Here is an 18,464-nt window from a genome sequence, read left to right as displayed (position 1 = left end):
CTTTGTGCTCCACCACAGCTCAGTAACATTGTGGGACCTCATTGTTGCTCTCTAGACCACAGTTCCATGAGATTACTGTTTTGGGTTTGTATTTTTTTTCCTTTTTGTCTAAGCTCTTTTCTCACTCATGTACTTCAGACTGATAAGATTAATTGCTTTTAATATATCCTTCCAAAAAGTCAATCAGCCTTTCTGACTGCACTTTGAAGTCATCTTGCAGTCATTTCATAAACCACTGGGCATCCATGGGTTAATGACATAAACCTCTGCACCCACACTAAGAAATAAAAAAAAGATTTTATTATCAGAAGAATATTTATTTGATAACAGTATCTTTTGTCTAACTCACTTACAAATGGCCTATGTTGGTACCTGAGGGCCTAGATTGCCAAATTCCAAGAGTCTGTATTTGCACGTTGTCATTAGGGAATGTTGATTCCACGTGGCTCAGGCCAAATTAATGTTTTCTCGAAGTGACACAAAACAATTTAATTTGAGTCTTTTAATTTTGACAGACACTTAAGACGTTGTGAATTTCTTCAGTGTGATGATAACAAGGGCGATTAGGACAGAAGTTCCCAATATCACTGCAAGCACAATGGCGGCAATGGCACCAGGTCCAAGTGAACCTACAGAGAGAAACAGATGAATGAGTATCACAGTAGTGAAGTCCAGTGAGAAAATAACCATAGGTCATATTGTCTCGGTGTTTTTATCTGGGGTCTTCTCTTTTAGAGGTTATGTGTTCTTCACACATTTGGAATGGATAGTTGAATAAACTCGGATCAAACAAGTGTTAAAAAAATGATGAGAGAAAAAATAGTAATTAAGTAAGAACTTTGATGAAACAGATTGTGTTTCCTATCATTTTACATAAAGGCAGATAATTTCAAGCATGGCCATAGTTCAGATTACTGGCATATATATATATATATATATATATATATATATATACACATCTGGAAAGATCGGGAAGACGTACAGCTTCACCTTGAGTCTTACCATCCTCTCTGTCCACAGGCTGAGAATAAGTGATGTCCTCGTACTCATACTCAGTGGTAATGGGGTATTCTGTCAAACCATGTGAAGCGCCCTTGGTGGTAACATCAATGGACCCTCCACCTGATGAAGTTTCAATATTGACGTTTTCAGGTGTAGGGATAGGGTCTGCTGGAGCCGCTAGAAAAACAAGCAAAATTATTTAATAAGCATAAAGAAAATGACTTGAAAACAGTCAAGATGTTTCCTACTATATGTGTTTTAATGTCTGCTTCTACAGTGTCCCCCACTAAATTGTAATCACTAGTGCTAATGTAGGATGACTCGGCTGCTTAGTATATTATGTGACCACTAACACTAACATGAGTGCTAAATAACACTGATGAATAAGATCGACTAATTCAAGACTGTGATTCAAAATTAATTAAAATACTCAGGTTTTGGTCAGTTGATTTCATTGTTATGGCCTCAATATATAGCAGACAACATTTGTCAGCATAGCTGACACAGCATCTGGCATTGATACCACTGAAGATGTTTGATTCTGGTTTGAAAAGTTTATATTTGGAGTTTGCTTGTCCTTCACAAGTCTATGCAGCTTTCTCCCCATAAGTCAAAAAGGTGCTCCCAGATTGGTTGGTGTCTCTAATATTTCTCTAAATACTGGTAAAAGTTTGTATTCGTGAGTCAGTTTGAGTCATCCATTGACTTGCCAAAAAATGTTTTGAATGAGGAGAATCACCCTAATGTAGGAAATTTTTACTTGTGACTGATGGGGAAAAAAAAATCTATATATCACTCATTACTGAGACCCTTTCCACTGAAAGAATGGTGTTTAGAAAAGATTGTGTTTAGCACAGCGATGGATATCAATTGTTTATTAATAGATTCTGATACCGTACAGGCACCCTGTCATTGATCAGATTCTATGAATGATCTGGCAGAACTCCAGTCATTTATTAGATCCTAGAATACCAACAAGTGGGAACAATGCCAAGAAATTCATTTTGGGTGTTTGTACCTTAAGTTTTTTTCAGACTTACAGCCAAACAAAAACCAATTACCATAAAGGTTAGTTCCTACTTCACTTCAACAGAATTCTGACATTGTGGTCAGCAACACAGGAGCGCCACAAGGGACTGTACTTTCTCCGGTCCTGTTCAGCCTATATACATCGGACTTCCAATACAACTCGGAGTCCTGCCATGTGCAAAAGTTCGCTGATGACACTGCTATCGTGGGCTGTATCAGGAATGGGCTGGAGGAGGAGTATAGGGACCTAATCAATGACTTTGTTAAATGGTCCGACTCAAACCACCTACACCTGAACACCAGCAAAACCAAAGAGCTGTTGGTGGATTTTAGGAGGCCCAGACCCCTCATAGACCCAGTGATCATCAAAGGTGACTGTATGCAGATGGTGCAGACCTATAAATATCTGGGAGTGCAGCTGGATGATAAATTAGACTGGACTGCCAATACTGATGCTCTGTGCAAGAAAGGACAAAGCCGGTTATACTACCTTAGAAGGCTGGCTTCCTTCAACATCTGCAATAAGATGCTGCAGATGTTCTATCAAACAGTTGTGGCGAGTGCCCTCTTCTACGCAGTGGTGTGCTGGGGAGGCAGCATTAAGAGGAAAGACGCCTCACGCCTGGACAAACTGGTGAGGAAGGCAGGCTCTATTGTTGGCATGGAGCTGGACAGTTTAACATCTGTGGCAGAGCGAAGGGCGCTCAGCAGGCTCCTATCAATTATGGAGAATCCACTGCATCCATTAAATAATGTCATCTCCAGACAGAAGAGCAGCTTCAGCGACAGACTGCTGTCACTGTCCTGCTCCACAGACAGATTGAGGAGATCGTTCCTCCCCCAAACTATGCGACTCTTTAATTCCACCAGGGGGGGTAAACGTTAATATTTAACATTATACATAGTTATTGTCTGTTTTTTTCACCTGTATTATTATCATTCTTTAATTTAATATTATTTATTGTATCAGTATGCTGCTGCTGAAGAATGTGAATTTCCCATTGGGATTAATAAAGTATCTATCTATCTATCTATCTATCTATCTATCTATCTAGAACAGTGCAACACACACAAATTATGAATGTGACCACGTTCTCATTTTCCAAGGTAACCAAGATAATCTCAAAATCGTCTCCTGAGAACAATTGTTTGTCCCTTATGTAGTTGGAGTAGTCCACAGTTTTTAGTGACCAGGTGTACCATACGTAGGGGGGGTGTTAGGATGATTCCAATGGCCTCTGACTGACGGTGACCTTGAAAAATATTGGAACCTAGTTTTTTCAGTTTCTATTAGTCAGTTATTGAAATTACATTAAACGAATAATTTGCAATTTAGAAACTAATGTTTTTGCATGCAGTAGCAATCTAAGGTGTTTCTACATTGCATTTCTCCTCTCTTATAGAGCGGTAATTGACACGCTCACTAGCCAACATTAGATGTGTTGTTGTTTTGCATAAACTGAAATGTTGAAGGGAAATTCTGGGTTCCAGAAAAGAAAGACAAGAAAAGCTTGAATAAGCTGTGTAGATCTTATTATAATATTAAGTAATCCATGAGGAATGTGTTATTTGGCACTAAATAAAAAAACACGTTTCTGTTACTAATGATCTTAATGGTAGACAGCTTTTTAACGTTTCCTGGTAAATTTTCAAATTCAATTTATAGAATTTAAGTTGCTTTGAAAACATCTGCAAAGTAAAAATTTATGATGAGGACTAAGTATGTGCAGATCATTACAATATAACCTTTGGCGTATTCAGTTATTGCATTTGTGAAACATGAACACAGGCATCATCTTATTCAATGGAATCACAGCTCCTCCATTTATATATTTAAACGATCATCTTCTGGCCTTAAGGAACAAAAATCCACTTTGCTGGGGAAAAATAAAGATGACATTTAGCCTGTTTAAGCAATCCTGGGTGATTTTGCCTGGGCTTCAAATGTGAATTACAAGTAGTAATACACATACGCACACAAAAAGCAAAGTGCACAGCAAAGTGTGATGACAGCACAAGTGGCTAGTGAGGATTTGAACTCCTTCTTATGGCTGATTCTATGGCTCACTGTCCTGACAAGCTCTTATTACAACAAAAACAATTTATTTCTTGTAAAGCCAAAATCACACAAGGAATGACTCAATGGGTTTTAACAGGCCTTATTTTTTGACAGCACCCCTCTAAGGAGACATTTTTAATGCTCACTCATTAGTCAGTTCTAGATAGAAGACAACAGTTGGCCGTGGAGATGCTTTTCTTTTATACAGCGCACTTGCACTGAATTTTCCTGGCTATTATATTTCTTATATTTAAATAACAATTACCCCAGTATTACTATTCTTGTTTCCTGCTAGATTTTATTTTTGATGTTGCTTGCATTACCCTAATATTAATATATAAAACGCACATAAAACAATTAACATCTAGAACTGTTAACCTTAGTTTGAATATGTCATTAGCTTATGTAAGCACAGGACTCACCTGGATCTAAACCAGCAAGCATGGTTGGCTCAGCATAGGTGAAGATATCAAAAGTTTTGAATGGGTTCAAAGGTGTGGTGTACAGGGTTGGTTTGGTCAGGGTGGTGGGCCCAATTTAATATCCTTTCATTTGACTCAAAATCTTCAGTTGTGCTTCTCTCTGTGAGAGAGGGTTGGCCACTGATTTTTATATTGCGGATTGGCATTCAGCTGAAAGAATGGTGAAGCTCCCTAACGTTATGGAAATAGCACACTCTGTCCTCTCACATCTGAAATACCTGCATGTCAGATTACATAGTAACTGAGGAGATGACAAGAATTAATAAGTTTGGGCGTGCCCGAGTGTCCCCTGCAATGACGTGCTGCTGAATTATCAGAGAGCATTGCCAGAAAGGATTAATAGTAATGCTATCTTCAGAGCCAATGAACAACCAAAAAGGCTAAAAGATCACACTTCTTTATTCTGTGGTTTATCTTTAATTATATTGATCATTATTGGATGTAGTCCTACTGATCCAGTCTGGGCTTTTGTTCATTTGTTATTCAAAGCTCAGTCTTTGTAAACACAGAGATCAAATACTGACTGTGATCTGAAGAGTTTCACATCACTGACTTCTAACAGTTGGGAAAACTCATGTTATTGGTCCAAGAGATTATGATATGCTAATGCCCACCTGAGAGAGTAACCACAGAGCACACTGCCTTTTTTGTCTATGTGGGTGCGGCAATGCACTGTATCAGCGTGTTCTCCTAACCTCAATCTCCCTCACTCTATTGTGGCTAAGTGACCACATGGTAATACCCGAACTATTCTGAGGTGACGTTTGCACTGATTTGTGCTTTTTGTATTTCACACCTTCATACACCTTTGTTGTAAAAGCATCCCTTACCCAAGATGGTGCATTCGATCAGAAGAAAATATGAAGCTGGTTTTAAATTAAATGTTGTTGAAGTAGCGAAAGAAATTGATAACTGTGGTGCTGCAACAAAATTCGATGCGTCTGAGAAACCGATGCGAGATTAGAGGAGGCAAGAAGATGTAAAAAAATAAAATAAAATTTAAGTGTCACATTTTTGAACAGGCGTACAAGTCTTGGTCTGATTTTATGATCAATTTTTCGGGTTTCAAGACCCGACTTATATGTGAGCATATACGATATCTATACTAATACCTCACTGACTCACTCACTCACTCACTCATTCATCACTAATTCTCCAACTTCCCGTGTAGGTGGAAGGCTGAAATTTGGCAGGCTCATTCCTTACAGCTTACTTACAAAAGTTAGGCAGGTTTCATTTCGAAATGCAAAGCGTAACGGTCATAACTGGAACCTCTTTTTTGTCCATATACTGTAATGGACTGCAGCTCGCTGGCCGTGGGAGGCAGGGTTGTGTATCACATCATCACGCCTCCCACGTAATCACGTGAACTGAGAAAGGACGGCCTTATATGGCGTTCGTTTATAAAACAGCGGACAGGCTGTGTAAAGGCAGCTTCACAAAAAAACAGATCCTTAACAAATTGTTATTGGTATATTTTCCCTCAATTTAAAAAGGTTTTCTTTTCTTCTTAATTAAAATTCAAAAGCAATACTTCACCGCTGCAAAGCTCCTCTAGCGCTGACGTCCGAGGTTCGATTCCTGTAAGGGAGTGCAGTGAGTGTGTACGCCTGATGAGCGAAGAATTAGGGCGAAACACGTGTCGCGTACTCTTTGCATTATTTGACAGTAAACTATTTTCAACCATTCTATGATCTGCTTCTCACAACTGAAGGCACCGTGGCTGATGTTAGCTGACTTGCTGGCCAACCATAAGCATTACCTGGTAGGTAACCACCCATACAATCAGATTGTGATTCAGACTACGAATGCCGTGAATATATATATAAGTAGATATGTATATATATATGTGAATGTATGTATGTATGTATATATGTATATCTATATTTATATATATATGTGCATATGTATATATGTATGTGTATATATATGTAGATATGTATATATTTATACGTATATATATGTACATATGTATATATATATATATATATATGTAGATGTGTAAATTTGTATATATATATGTATATGTGGATGTGTATATGTATATGTATATATATGTATATGTAGATATGTGTATACTGTATGTAGATATGTATATATGTATATGTATATTTATGTTTACATAACCTCTTTAACACACTACTTCTCCGCTGCGAAGCGCGGGTATTTTGCTAGTATACACACTAGGGGGCTCTGCCCCCTGCTCGCTTCGCTCACCAACCCCTGTGTTTGGTTTATCGGATATACAATACAATTTATTTTTTGTATAGCCCCAAATCACACAAGAAGTGCCGCAATGGGCTTTAACAGGCCCTGCCTCTTGACAGCCGCCCATCCTTGACTCATCTAAGAAGACAAGGAAAAACTCCCCAAAAAATAACCCTTGTAGGGAAAAAATGGAAGAAACCTTGGGAAAGGCAGTTCAAAGAGAGACCCCTTTCCAGGCAGGTTGGACGTGCAGTGGGTGTCAAAAAGAAGGGGGTCAATACAATACAGTACAATACATAGAACAGAATAAATCCTCAATACAGTATAAAAATAAAAATTCTAGTAGTACGGAGTAGAATTTCACATTAGATGATATCACATAATATGATTTGGATTTGTTTAAAGTCCTGGAGACCTCATTCATCAAGCTGCCTCCCCCATTTTGCCATTCCACATCTGAAATAGCGCTAATCCGAAAAAATGACCCCTCATTCCCACGTCCCCATTCATCAGGGATGACTTTACCTTAGGCAGGCCATTTACAATTTAAAGAGATTGTTATTTTCTTGGGAATTGTTACATATGCATTATTTTCACTTTTACTTTAAAAACTTTTGTAAAAACAATACTTGTTTCTTTATTTCCTGCCCCAAGCCTGGTTACATCTCTTTCTTGCCAGATGTGTAATGCTGCTCATGTTGTGAAGGGTGTTGCAGCTGATCATTTGCTGTCTTTTTACTGCTTGCTAGCTGCCTCTTCTGCCTGTCGCATGTCGTTGTTTTAAGAGCTGGGAGCACACGATGCTTGCCTGCCAAAAGCAATCCAACAACTGCTAGCTTAGAGGTCTGTTGGCTTGTTTTAAATGATGGCTCACTGCCTGGTCTTGCGTGACGTTGTAAAAGCAATACCTGTCTTTTATTTCTGGCCACGGGTGTGGTTGAATTCTTTCTTGCTGGATGTATAATGCTGCTCACGTTCGTTTTAGCTGCTGTCGCGCTGCCCTTCGATCTTTTTAAAGCCTGTACAGCCGCCGTCCTTTTTGCTACGGCCCTGGGACAATCTCTTGGCACCAAGTCTCATGTTTACGGTCCTCACGAGACACACTGTGGCAAGTCTCTTTGGTCTCGCGGGTGTTTAAAAATTCTTTCGAGATTATCACGTATCGTAGCCTTGCATTTGCTCTCCATTCCAGGATTTTCTTTTTTATATAGAGATATATACACACACACACACACACACACACACACACATAATTCAACTGGACAAAAATTAGTCGCAATCCATTTAAGAGTTAATGCTTGTCTAAAATAAGTGTTGGAAAAAACCATGTTACCTTCGTTTCTAGAGTGAACACAGAATGCTTACCCCAGTCTTCCAAGACCACAATGGTTGAATGCACATGGCTGAAAGTGTGTGTGATTGGCATGCTGAGCATTCTGAAGCATTCTTGCATCTTGACAGGCCCCATGGAAAATCTGTGGAACTATTTGGAGCAACGGGTGAAATCCTAGTGACCAATCGGGATTATATATGGGATATGTATGGAAATTGATGGCGCCTACATCTGCAAACCGGTGGTGTCTATGCCAGACAGAACTGCAGCTGTTCTTCAGTCTCACGGGGGAGTTGCACCCTATTAGATAAGATTTAGCCAGATGTGACTAATTTTCTTTGTCCATTGTGTGCACAGCATATTTCACATTAAAGTTAAATTCAGTGTGTGACGTTGTCATTGTCGTGTTTGTCTATTCTCAGTATCGCTCTGCTGTTATGAAAGTACACTCATGCAGGATCCAGGAGCCCCTTCTTCACACAAAGAGTAATGGGAATTGGGAATGAACTACCAAGTAGTGCAGGTGAAACTCAGATCCCACCGACCCTTATTAAACATCTAGTGATGATTCTAGGATAACTTTATTATTAGTTTAATGTTGATAAACAGAGTGATCAGACCTTGTTTGCTAAATTTCTTGAGTTCTTAAAGGTTTTGGGCCCCATCACTGTCCTATACAAAATGACACAATATGGATATGTAACAACAACAATTGCCTTTGACAATAAAAGCAGACTTTGGAAGTCTTCTCTGTTGCTTTGCACATGTACCTGTCTGAAATTTTATCTTTCAATTATTGACTTTAAAGATGCGACCGGCAGTCAGTTTTACTGCAGTTGGACAGTTGAGTCTACTGGTCTGCTCTGATGGCCCATTGTGTGGGATAACGGTAAAATTGCAAAGACCGCCATTAAATCAGGTTTGTTGTGAATAAGCTGCCATAGGGGCTGTTGTGTTTTTCCAAGGGCTTTAACTGGACCTACACTTTTCATGCCCATTTCAGCACAGACAGACAAACAACAGCAGATTTATATTGTTTCCACCAGGCTGCTGACCCTTACCAGCTTTGCACATGGCTGCCCAGCAGGTCACTTTTATAGGAGGAGGAAGCACAGAGCCTTCAATTCAGTGCCTCCAAGACATAAAACGAACCAAACTTGGACCTCCTCTGGTGTCCTCTTCTCACCCTGTTTTGTGGTGTCTGCACACTCCGCCTGCATGAAGGGGGTCTTTGTGTAGGCGCGTTTCTAGGCATATCCATTTTTCACATCACTGGTCTACATTTCACGCTGCCAGTGTATGGGCTTTTCACAGGAGCACGGCAGCTTTCAAATTCTGCTGCTGACCACTTGCTTTGTGTCCAGCTGTTCTGGCTCACCAGTGGAGGTATACTAAAAATGTAATTAAATATAAATAACAGCTTATTGAAAAATTGGCTAGCATTATGTAAATATATTCAGCCAAAATAGATTTTTGTGCTGGGAAATTGGTATTTAAAAAAAAACACTTCTATTGAGGTGGTCTGCACAAAAGAAAGCTGGCTTTTGTTTTTACACTGCATCAATCGGTCAGCAGGAGACCCCAAAACCTCTGTGGAGACACAGGGCAATGCTGTGCTATAAAATATTTGACAAAAAGAGTATGTAAAATAGGCACGATTAGGATAGCTGAACTAGTCTTTGTGCTTGAAATATAAACTAGCTGTGCTAGCCGTCTAAGACAGACGGAAATCTAAATTTTCAACATAGGCCCCAGTGTTAAAGTTTGCCATGCAACATCTTTTGGAATGCATGTAGTAATAAAATACTGTACATTACTATAAATGCTTGTGGTGCACCATCTGTTGAAATGACAAATGAAATGCATATGTCTATTATAATATGACATTTTTGAAAGGAATTCGTAAAAGCAGTGTTAATGTCTGATGTACCATATGTTGGAATGAAAAAAGCAATGCATTTTATTACTACAAATGTTTGTCTCTGTCTTTCCAACAGATGGTGCTTCACAAAGCAACCGGAAAAAACACACAGACACAAAGACACTTATCCTTTTATTAAAGTGGATAGAGAGTCTGAAATAGAGTAAGTTGCTCTAATTCCAGGTGTACATCAGAAATGTACTCATTTACTTCATAAGGTAGGAGTACATAATAATGTGTTAAACATTTGATATATTAAGATGTGAGCTTCAGTTTAAATCTTTAAAGTCTAAATATTCTGAATTTTAATAGAAAGTTGTCATTTTTCACCCATTGATAGAGGACTTTAGAGGGCTAGATCCGTAATAAAAAATAACATTATATTCGTAACCACCGACCTTGAAACAGTGTAAAACAGTATTGAAATTTGTCATTTTTAAACTTCTGGGAGGGACTCTGGGAAGGTTAGGACCATCAGTAAAGAATCAAGTTCCAAAAATATTATCATATTCATGATCAGCAATCTAAAAATGGCATAAAACAACATTCTACATTTCTATATTACCGATCCCCCTTTTTTTTTTTTTTTTTTGAAGTTTTGTGAAAATGAGTAAATTTATTAGGGGGTCAACCCCTGGGGTTAGTTGAAATGGTATTCACAACTGCAGGTCCTTCTGATCATTTTTGGTAAAGGTACCTATTGATTTACTCTTTATCATAAGGGTGTAATTTCCTGCACAAAATATGGTTCAAGAATAGCCTAAAAACAAGGATGCACAGGGTCAACATTAGTGGAAAACCCCAAAAGGCTTGACATCTTGCATAACTAAACATCAAGACGAGGTGAACAGTACATCATGTGTGGAGGTTTCCTCATACCGATAAGTTAGTAAGCACGAAACAAAACAAAAAAAAAATCTAAAGTGATTTCAAAGCATTCTTAACAATTGTTTTATAAACACAACACATTCATCAGCATTTATTTATTATTAATGTTATTACTCAGGCGCCGCCAAGAGTGGCAGCCTTTTCAGCAGCTCCGTGTTGTGAATTTCCCCTTGGGGTTAATAAAGTATCTATCTATCTATCTAGCATTCAGCTGTAAGGACTTAAAGCAAATGCAAAATATTTGACTACTGAAACCAACACATTGAAAAAAAAACTTCGACTGTACACACTTTTTCAAGAAGCCTTCACTTCAGTTTCACAAATACAAGGGGATTCATATTTTTGCAGTGATTAAAAATAAAAAGGGCATATAAGAAGCATTTAAAATATCAATAATCACTCTGTAATTTGCAATTTAAAAGAGCAATAGAAGAAAGCAGCTAACATTGAGCCTAACCTGCACATTCAGTAGTCCTGGTCAGAGTTTAATCCTGTGCTTCTCCTTGTGCAGTCTCAGCATTATAGAGCGTCCATCCCTAGAGTTACAGAAAGCAAAGGATCCTGCAAACAGTTCTCTAACCCCATCAGTCACTATCAACCCGCATGTGACTGTTGGGACTGTGAAACACTCCATCAACTGCCTCACAAGGCCAACTCCAACAATGGGGATTGGCATGCATTTTTTGTGACCCCCCCCAAAGACACCAGACACCTCCATACCTCCGTCAATAGCAGTTGGGGTATAGCTGCTACAAATCTGAAAAGGCCAAGTGACTCCATTGATGGCAATTAGGGCTTGGCTTAGGGAACCTCAAAAAGCCATTTGACTTGAAAAGATGGAGTTATGGGTGGGTCACTCTCTGGAATCAGAGGAGCCTGGACTCAGATGATGGCAACCAGGCCAAGTGATTACATCAGTGGTGATCAGGATAGGATTGTTAGTGATCCAATGAGTAAAAGATGAATGTTTTGGAGGTCATATGGACAGGACCCAGGAGACTGAAGAGATGATTTGACTCCACTGATGGCCATGGTGACGTGGCATTTGGGAACCACATCAATGGGGATTGGGCAGTTAAGTTTTGGGACTCTGCAGACTTCAGGTGACCACCTCAATGATGATCAAGGTGTAAAATAATCTAACCCAGGGATAAAAATCTGTAGGATTCAGAATGGGCTTCTCCCATCAAATGATCTTTTGGTAAAACACATTTGCCAAGAACAAATTCACATAAGCAGGCTCCTTCATGGAACACTGTGGTAGGCCAAGTCCAGAGTCAAGCCCAAGACTGGTCACTCCTAAGTGGATTAATGTCTGAGTTATATATGTTCACCAAAACAAAGAGAAAAAATGAAGAAACATGGAGATAGCACGTCACAAAAGAAGACATCCATTTCTGCTTCCATTCAAAGTAATTGTTTATGAAGACTGAACACCAAATAATACCATGTTATTTAAGAATGTCCAAAAGCTCGAGTACAGTATTCGCAAAAGGTTCCAAATTAGACAGCAGTGACTTAACTAGAATTTGATGGACTTTAGTGCAAAAAAAATTAATTGGGTCCCCCCATGTGGAATAAAATGAAATCCAATTTAAAAAATGACCACCATCAAGCATATACACTATGTGAAAAGTCAGCAGTCAAAATTAAGCTTCATGGAGTTGTGGGGATGAGAGCTAAATTAACCTTTTCTTTCTAATGTGAAGTAGGTAAGCATGTGAATAATAAATGAAGTTATTAAAACAACAACTATGAAGTCTCTTTGGATCCCCCAGCTCCATGGGATCCAGAGCAACTGCCCCACCAGCACTGTTTATGGTTAAGGCATTAATAGGTAGTCATCTTGTTTAAGTCAGTTAGGAAGGCATTCCTCCTTCACCTAAAACACAGCACTAAATCAAATTGTAGTCTTATTTCAATGGGAGCAGGGGCTTCTCCTATAAAGTGGCCCGAATAAAAAGTGCAGGGTGACATGACCCTTGAAGTAAGGTTAGCCTTATGTCTACTTTACATAAAGGGTGATGGTTACTGACTGGACACCAAGAGGCTGCTGGTTGGGGTCTGGGGGTAATTGCACCCTATTCCTCCACTGAATCAAGAGCTGTCCTTGGTGGGAAGAATACACCCAGTGTTGGTGAACTAGTGGAGAAGACATGAATGAGTGTTTGGTGATGCTGAGCATTTTGGGAAAAAAGCAAAGGTGTAGGGACTACTGCGGAACTAGTGCTCTGCTCTCCTGACAAGCTTAGTTCATGAAGGCTTGTCTCTCTCTGACACGTGTTGATGGGTACAAGGGAAATTTGGACCCATCACTCACTTTCCTTTCGGATCCATTAGCCCATCTGGGTGAAGGATAAAGAACACACTGAAGGACCTGTCAGGGTGGAGACAAAAAGGAGGAGACAACCTATGGACTGGCATGTCCTTGAGTTGGTTTGGTATCCTATAGTACACTAAAGTGAGACGTACCAGTCGTGAGCCTTATACTTTAATGCCAACACCACGCTAGCTTTGGATTCTGCTTTAATTTGCCCAGTCAAGTCCTTTATGTCCCCAGCAGTCCTTCAAGCCATGCCAAGGTTCCTGGGGTGACCCCCAGTCTTGGGAGTGTAACAGCTCAGTCCCCCAGGCTTGACCCAGCTACTCTGTGGCCTCTGTTCACTCCTTTCAGGCTAACCGAGCCACAGCCTCATGAAGCCACAGGCCCTGCCAGCCGCCCACTCAAAGGCGCTTTTCTCCACAGCCACAAATGCGCTCTTGTGCTGCACAGGCCAGCCCAGGCCCCAAATGTTAAACAAACTTGTTTTCAAGAGCTGTGGAAACATTCTGTTTTTGGAGAAGTCACTTTGAAAATGTTTTGAGTTTAGCGGACGTGTTTGTGGATACAAAAGGGACCTGTTTACTCCAAGGAAGGCTCAAAAATACGTTTTAGATGCCCAAAACTGCTCTTCCCAGAATGGAGGCATTGCTTCATTTCTCAGATCCTGCTCCATTTCTATTTGCTATTTTTTCATTAGGCAGCTTAAAATAAGAACAAAGATCAACAGCAGATACATAAAACTCGCTGACCTTCTGATGCATGTCTAATCTACTAATTAGTTTTTCACAGCTTTAAAAAATGTTTTAGAAATAAGGAAACAGCAAATGAAAGGAAGGTTGTGTCTAGAAGGACTAAAAATGGAGATATGAAAGAGACTGGCTCTTTGTGAACAGTGGCCATGGGTCACTAAAGAGATAGACGTACACAAATGTGTCAGCTAACAGAAGTGTATATACACATGGAGGGAAGGGTGAGCTGGTGCAGTGGTAAGCGCTGCCGACTCACAGATCCACCATCCTTGGCTTGAATTGTGCACCTGCTTGCTGCCTTGTAATAGTTAGACGTATTTGGTGTGCTAATATAGGAATACAGGATTATTGGATGAGATGCAGTTTTCAGTGGATAAAATATTTAAACAAGAATATAGAGCTCCTAAGGAAACGATCAATGCAGCTGAGCTGGGCATGTGCTTTTGGGCAGCAGTATGGATGATGTTGATAAGGAGCAGTTTGAGGGACTTGTGCAACCAGCAAACTTGGATTTTGCTGTGAAATCTAACTTGACGATGGGCAAATGCTCTGCTCAGTGGAGGCCAGGTCTGGATTTCAGGCTACGCGGCATGCTGGTTCATGGTGGAGGCCATACTAACAAAGCCTCTCAAGTGTATAAAAGAGGACAAATCAGTGCCCACAGTTAAGATTGCCACTTACATGACCACTTCCTTGGACATCCTTGGTTTGAACGGTGCACCTGCCTGCTGCCTGTGTGGAGATTGCACATTCTCCCCAGGTCTCCTGACCACGTCTCTGAGTATCTCCAAAATTCCTAAGATATGAGTGTCATCTTGATTAGTGTGTGGGTATGGGTGTGTGTGTGTGTGTGTGTGTGTGTGTGTGTGTGTGCCCTGTAAATGAGTGTGCACAGCAGGGTAAAGACTCAGTGCTGCTGAGAGAGCCTCTGGCTACTCTGCATTGGATTAAGTGGGTGTGACAAATTGAGTATGTTTATGCATTTATGCATACTCATTTAAGAATACAAACAAACATATTGTAAACACATCTTCACACACAAATATGAATGGTGTAAACTTATGGGAACACTTAAACATATACAGTATAGATATACAAACATACATATACAATAGAGATGACACAGCGGTACAGTGGTGACGTCTGCTGGTTCAAGCACCAGCCTAAACATTGTTTGGGTGGTGTCTATATATTCTACCTGGACTTTTACACTTACTTTAGTTTTTCTCCAACATCTAAAGATCGGAAGGTTAGGATATAATGAGCCTAGTGAGTGTGTGCAGGTGTGAGAGGATGGGGAGTATGTTATGCGATATCCTGGCTCTTAATCAAGGGCTGGTTCATGTTTATCTCTGAAGCTGTAGGCAAAGGTTTGGGCTCTCCATGGCTGTGAATAAGATTAAGGAGGTTCAGGAAATAAATATAAATAAACCATACATGAGGGACACATACACACAAATTATATTATATATATATATATATATATATATATACACACACACACACACACACACATACATACAGTATATATACAAATTTATATTTATACAAATTTACATATATAAGACATACTATATAAATTTATATATGACATAATATGTAATATATGATGCTCTGTGCAAGAGAGGACAGAGCCGACTATACTTCCTTAGAAGGCTGGCATCTTTCAACATTTGCAATAAAATGCAGATGTTCTACCAGACGGTTGTGGCGAGCGCCCTCTTCTACGCGGTGGTGTGCTGGGGAGGCAGCATAAAGAAGAAGGATGCCTCACGCCTGGACAAACTGGTGAGGAAGGCAGGCTCTATTGTAGGCATGGAGCTGGACAGTTTAACATCCGTGGCAGAGCGACGGGCGCTGAGCAGGCTCCTGTCAATCATGGAGAATCCACTGCATCCACTAAACAGTATCATCTCCAGACAGAGGAGCAGCTTCAGCGACAGACTGCTGTCACTTTCCTGCTCCACTGACAGACTGAGGAGATCGTTCCTCCCCCCCACACTATGTGACTCTTCAGTTCCACCCTGGGGGGTAAACATTAACATTATACAAAGTTATTGCTTGATTTACCTGCATTTTTATCACTCTTTAATTTTATAGTGTTTTTTATTAGTATGCTGCTACTGGAGTATGCGTATTTCACCTTGGGATTAATGAAGTATTTATCTATCTATATATACACACATACAGTATATGTATATTTATATATATTAATTATAACACAGCTTCTGTATATAAAAACACAAACAGTATAAACAGTATATAAAGAACCTATATACACCCACTAGTATATACATATTTGTGTGTGTGTAATAGGTCTGTTCACAGTCTGATTATTTGGGTGGTCACCTATCATGTAACTCTTGTGGCTGGCTGGCCAGTTGGCAAACATCCACCATGCTCTCACAGCTGCAAGAAGCAGATGGCAGGTACTATATAACACATACACCCATATTTTATTATTATATTATATTATATTATATATACACACATATACATACACACACACAATATACATAATAACTGCATAATATACATACACATATTATACACTGTATATACAGCATACACAAATAATACATATACAAAAATGCACACATACACATCATATTACATATCATGCTATATGTATTATAATATAGTAGAAATATAGATAAAATACATCCGTCTATATCGATACACACACACACACATATATATAGTATCACATATACAGTATATAACACTGCTATACTGCACTTTACAAAATGGACCATCTTTTAATTCCTCCTTACTTAAATATAAACCGTATGAACATTTTATAATGGCTACTGACACAAAGGGACTGTGAATATTGCATTATATAGTGCCTTTCATATAAAGCAGCATACAAATCAAGTATTTTGGCCTCATCTTCAAAGTAAGCACCTTCACCCAATCAGCAAATCGGTCAAGCATCTTTCCCATCACAAAACAAAACAATACAATACAATGCACTGCAAGTAGGCACAGAGTCAGCACAAAGAATATGCAATGAAAAACGGGCCAAGCTGATTGGCTACATGCAGAAGAGACAGCGGAGTGACGCACAAAAGGCATTGTCAAATTTTGGAGCCTCTGGTAGCCCTCATTCTCAGTCCAGGCTCTCCAGGGTAGCTGCTGTGTAAAACAAGCACCATGAGTGCAGGGGCTGGCAGCCACAATTCAGCCTCCCAAACTCTCTTCTGACCCTCTTAAAGGGTCTTCCATTCTTTATTTTTATTTAGCTCTTCAGAATTGAACACTGCAGAGCAGCATATGTAGTCAGAGCTTACCTGTTTGCACAGTCGCCATCCACAGAAAGAGCAAAGCATAGACAAGGGAGAGCTTCTGGCTGCTTCTTACTGCCATCCTGCCACAGGAATGTCTGTCCGGGAACCTTGAAGCTCTTGTAGCAAGGGTTAAAAATGGGCTGCTCCAAGAAGAGAAGCACAAAGCTGACTTTGTCAGAACCTGGGGCTTGCTTGCTCAGTCAGCCCACCTACCCCTCCCACTAGCCAGAGAAGATATCAACTTCTCACCATCCTGGGATGCAACACATTGAGGTGAGGAGGAAAAGGGAGGGGGAAAAAAAAAAAACGAGAAGCCATTCAGGCATCAAAAGACCTGACGAACGCATCAAACAAGACCCCAGAAAAGTCAACAGCACAGCAGTGGACACCTCTGATTCATCGCAGAGTCCCAAACTATTTATAACACGGAAAAGAATGAGCCTTCCTCTCAGCAACAGACCACTGTCTCTCACCTCAGTCCTGGAGGTTGTCTCAGGACACTGGCACCCAGAACAGAACCCCCTTCTCTTGCCTGAGGGTCTGAGTACAGGAAATCACAATGCTCATAATTAAACTGCAGTCATATTCATGTTTTTAAAACTTTATCATTTTTTCTAGGAATATTATTTAGAAAGCCTAAATAATAAAAAATGAGTTCTAATTGAGCCTGTCGCCCCAACTTTGTGATGTTTCTCAGCAACATTCTAAAATGCTTTTTAGTTTAACAGGCTGTTAAAGAGGCTAGAAGGCCTTACTTGACATAACTTCAGCCAGGCTGCAGTAGTTTTGTTCTTTGGTTAACATGTTGTTGTGATGTGAGATTTTACATATAACTTGATGAGTATTTTGCATGTTTTTATCTGTAATTTAGGCAAAGCAATGTAATTTAGTGTTTAACCCCCCCCCTCCCCCTTAGGAATGGGTCTGTTTGAATTTTACGACAGGATTTGGGGGATGTGTCTTAAACCAGTTTGGCGAGTGTTTCTTTACTAAAGTCATTTTTTACCCCCACAAGTAGGCTAAGGTGTACTTTAACATATGGTTTGGGGGCAGGTGTTAAGATGTTCTATTCCCCCATTGGTCTGAGGTATGGCTGTTTGGAATTGGCTTGTCTCAGAGGCCTTTAAGTACCATGATGTCCTATTGGCTGTAGGGGTTGGACAGAACATCTATAAATGTA

At 39.8% G+C, this 18,464-nt stretch overlaps 1 protein-coding gene across 2 annotated transcripts; it reads right to left on the bottom strand.

Moving 5' to 3' along the window:
* Positions 1 to 307: 307 nt before the first annotated feature.
* On the bottom strand, positions 308 to 17,435 carry snorc (secondary ossification center associated regulator of chondrocyte maturation). 2 transcript variants are annotated; one of them, XM_028792261.2, is made up of 3 exons: positions 17,288 to 17,435; positions 991 to 1,179; positions 308 to 629 (listed from the first exon to the last, which is right to left on the bottom strand). In XM_028792261.2, the coding sequence occupies exons 1-3, from the start codon at positions 17,361 to 17,363 to the stop codon at positions 520 to 522; spliced, it is 375 nt and encodes a 124-aa protein (XP_028648094.2). In that variant the 5' UTR covers positions 17,364 to 17,435; the 3' UTR covers positions 308 to 519. The 2 variants fall into 2 exon arrangements, with proteins under 2 accessions (XP_028648094.2, XP_028648095.2); XM_028792262.2 differs by having other exon boundaries at positions 1,003 to 1,179; positions 17,288 to 17,403.
* Between the last annotated feature and the right edge of the window lie 1,029 nt (positions 17,436 to 18,464).

Source organism: Erpetoichthys calabaricus, chromosome 2 (genome assembly GCF_900747795.2).
Source record: "Erpetoichthys calabaricus chromosome 2, fErpCal1.3, whole genome shotgun sequence".
NCBI classification, from domain to species: domain Eukaryota; kingdom Metazoa; phylum Chordata; class Cladistia; order Polypteriformes; family Polypteridae; genus Erpetoichthys; species Erpetoichthys calabaricus.
This window is presented reverse-complemented; position numbering and strand designations above follow the sequence as displayed.

Excerpts from the sequence above, each read along its gene's own strand:
- snorc (XM_028792261.2), bottom strand. The coding sequence starts at position 17,363 with ATGGCAGTAAGAAGCAGCCAGAAGCTCTCCCTTGTCTATGCTTTGCTC. Across the intron at positions 1,180-17,287 it reads GATGGCGACTGTGCAAACAG|CGGCTCCAGCAGACCCTATC; the intron begins GTAAGCTCTGAC and ends TTGTTTTTCTAG. Across the intron at positions 630-990 it reads AGAGGATGGTAAGACTCAAG|GTTCACTTGGACCTGGTGCC; the intron begins GTGAAGCTGTAC and ends TTCTCTCTGTAG.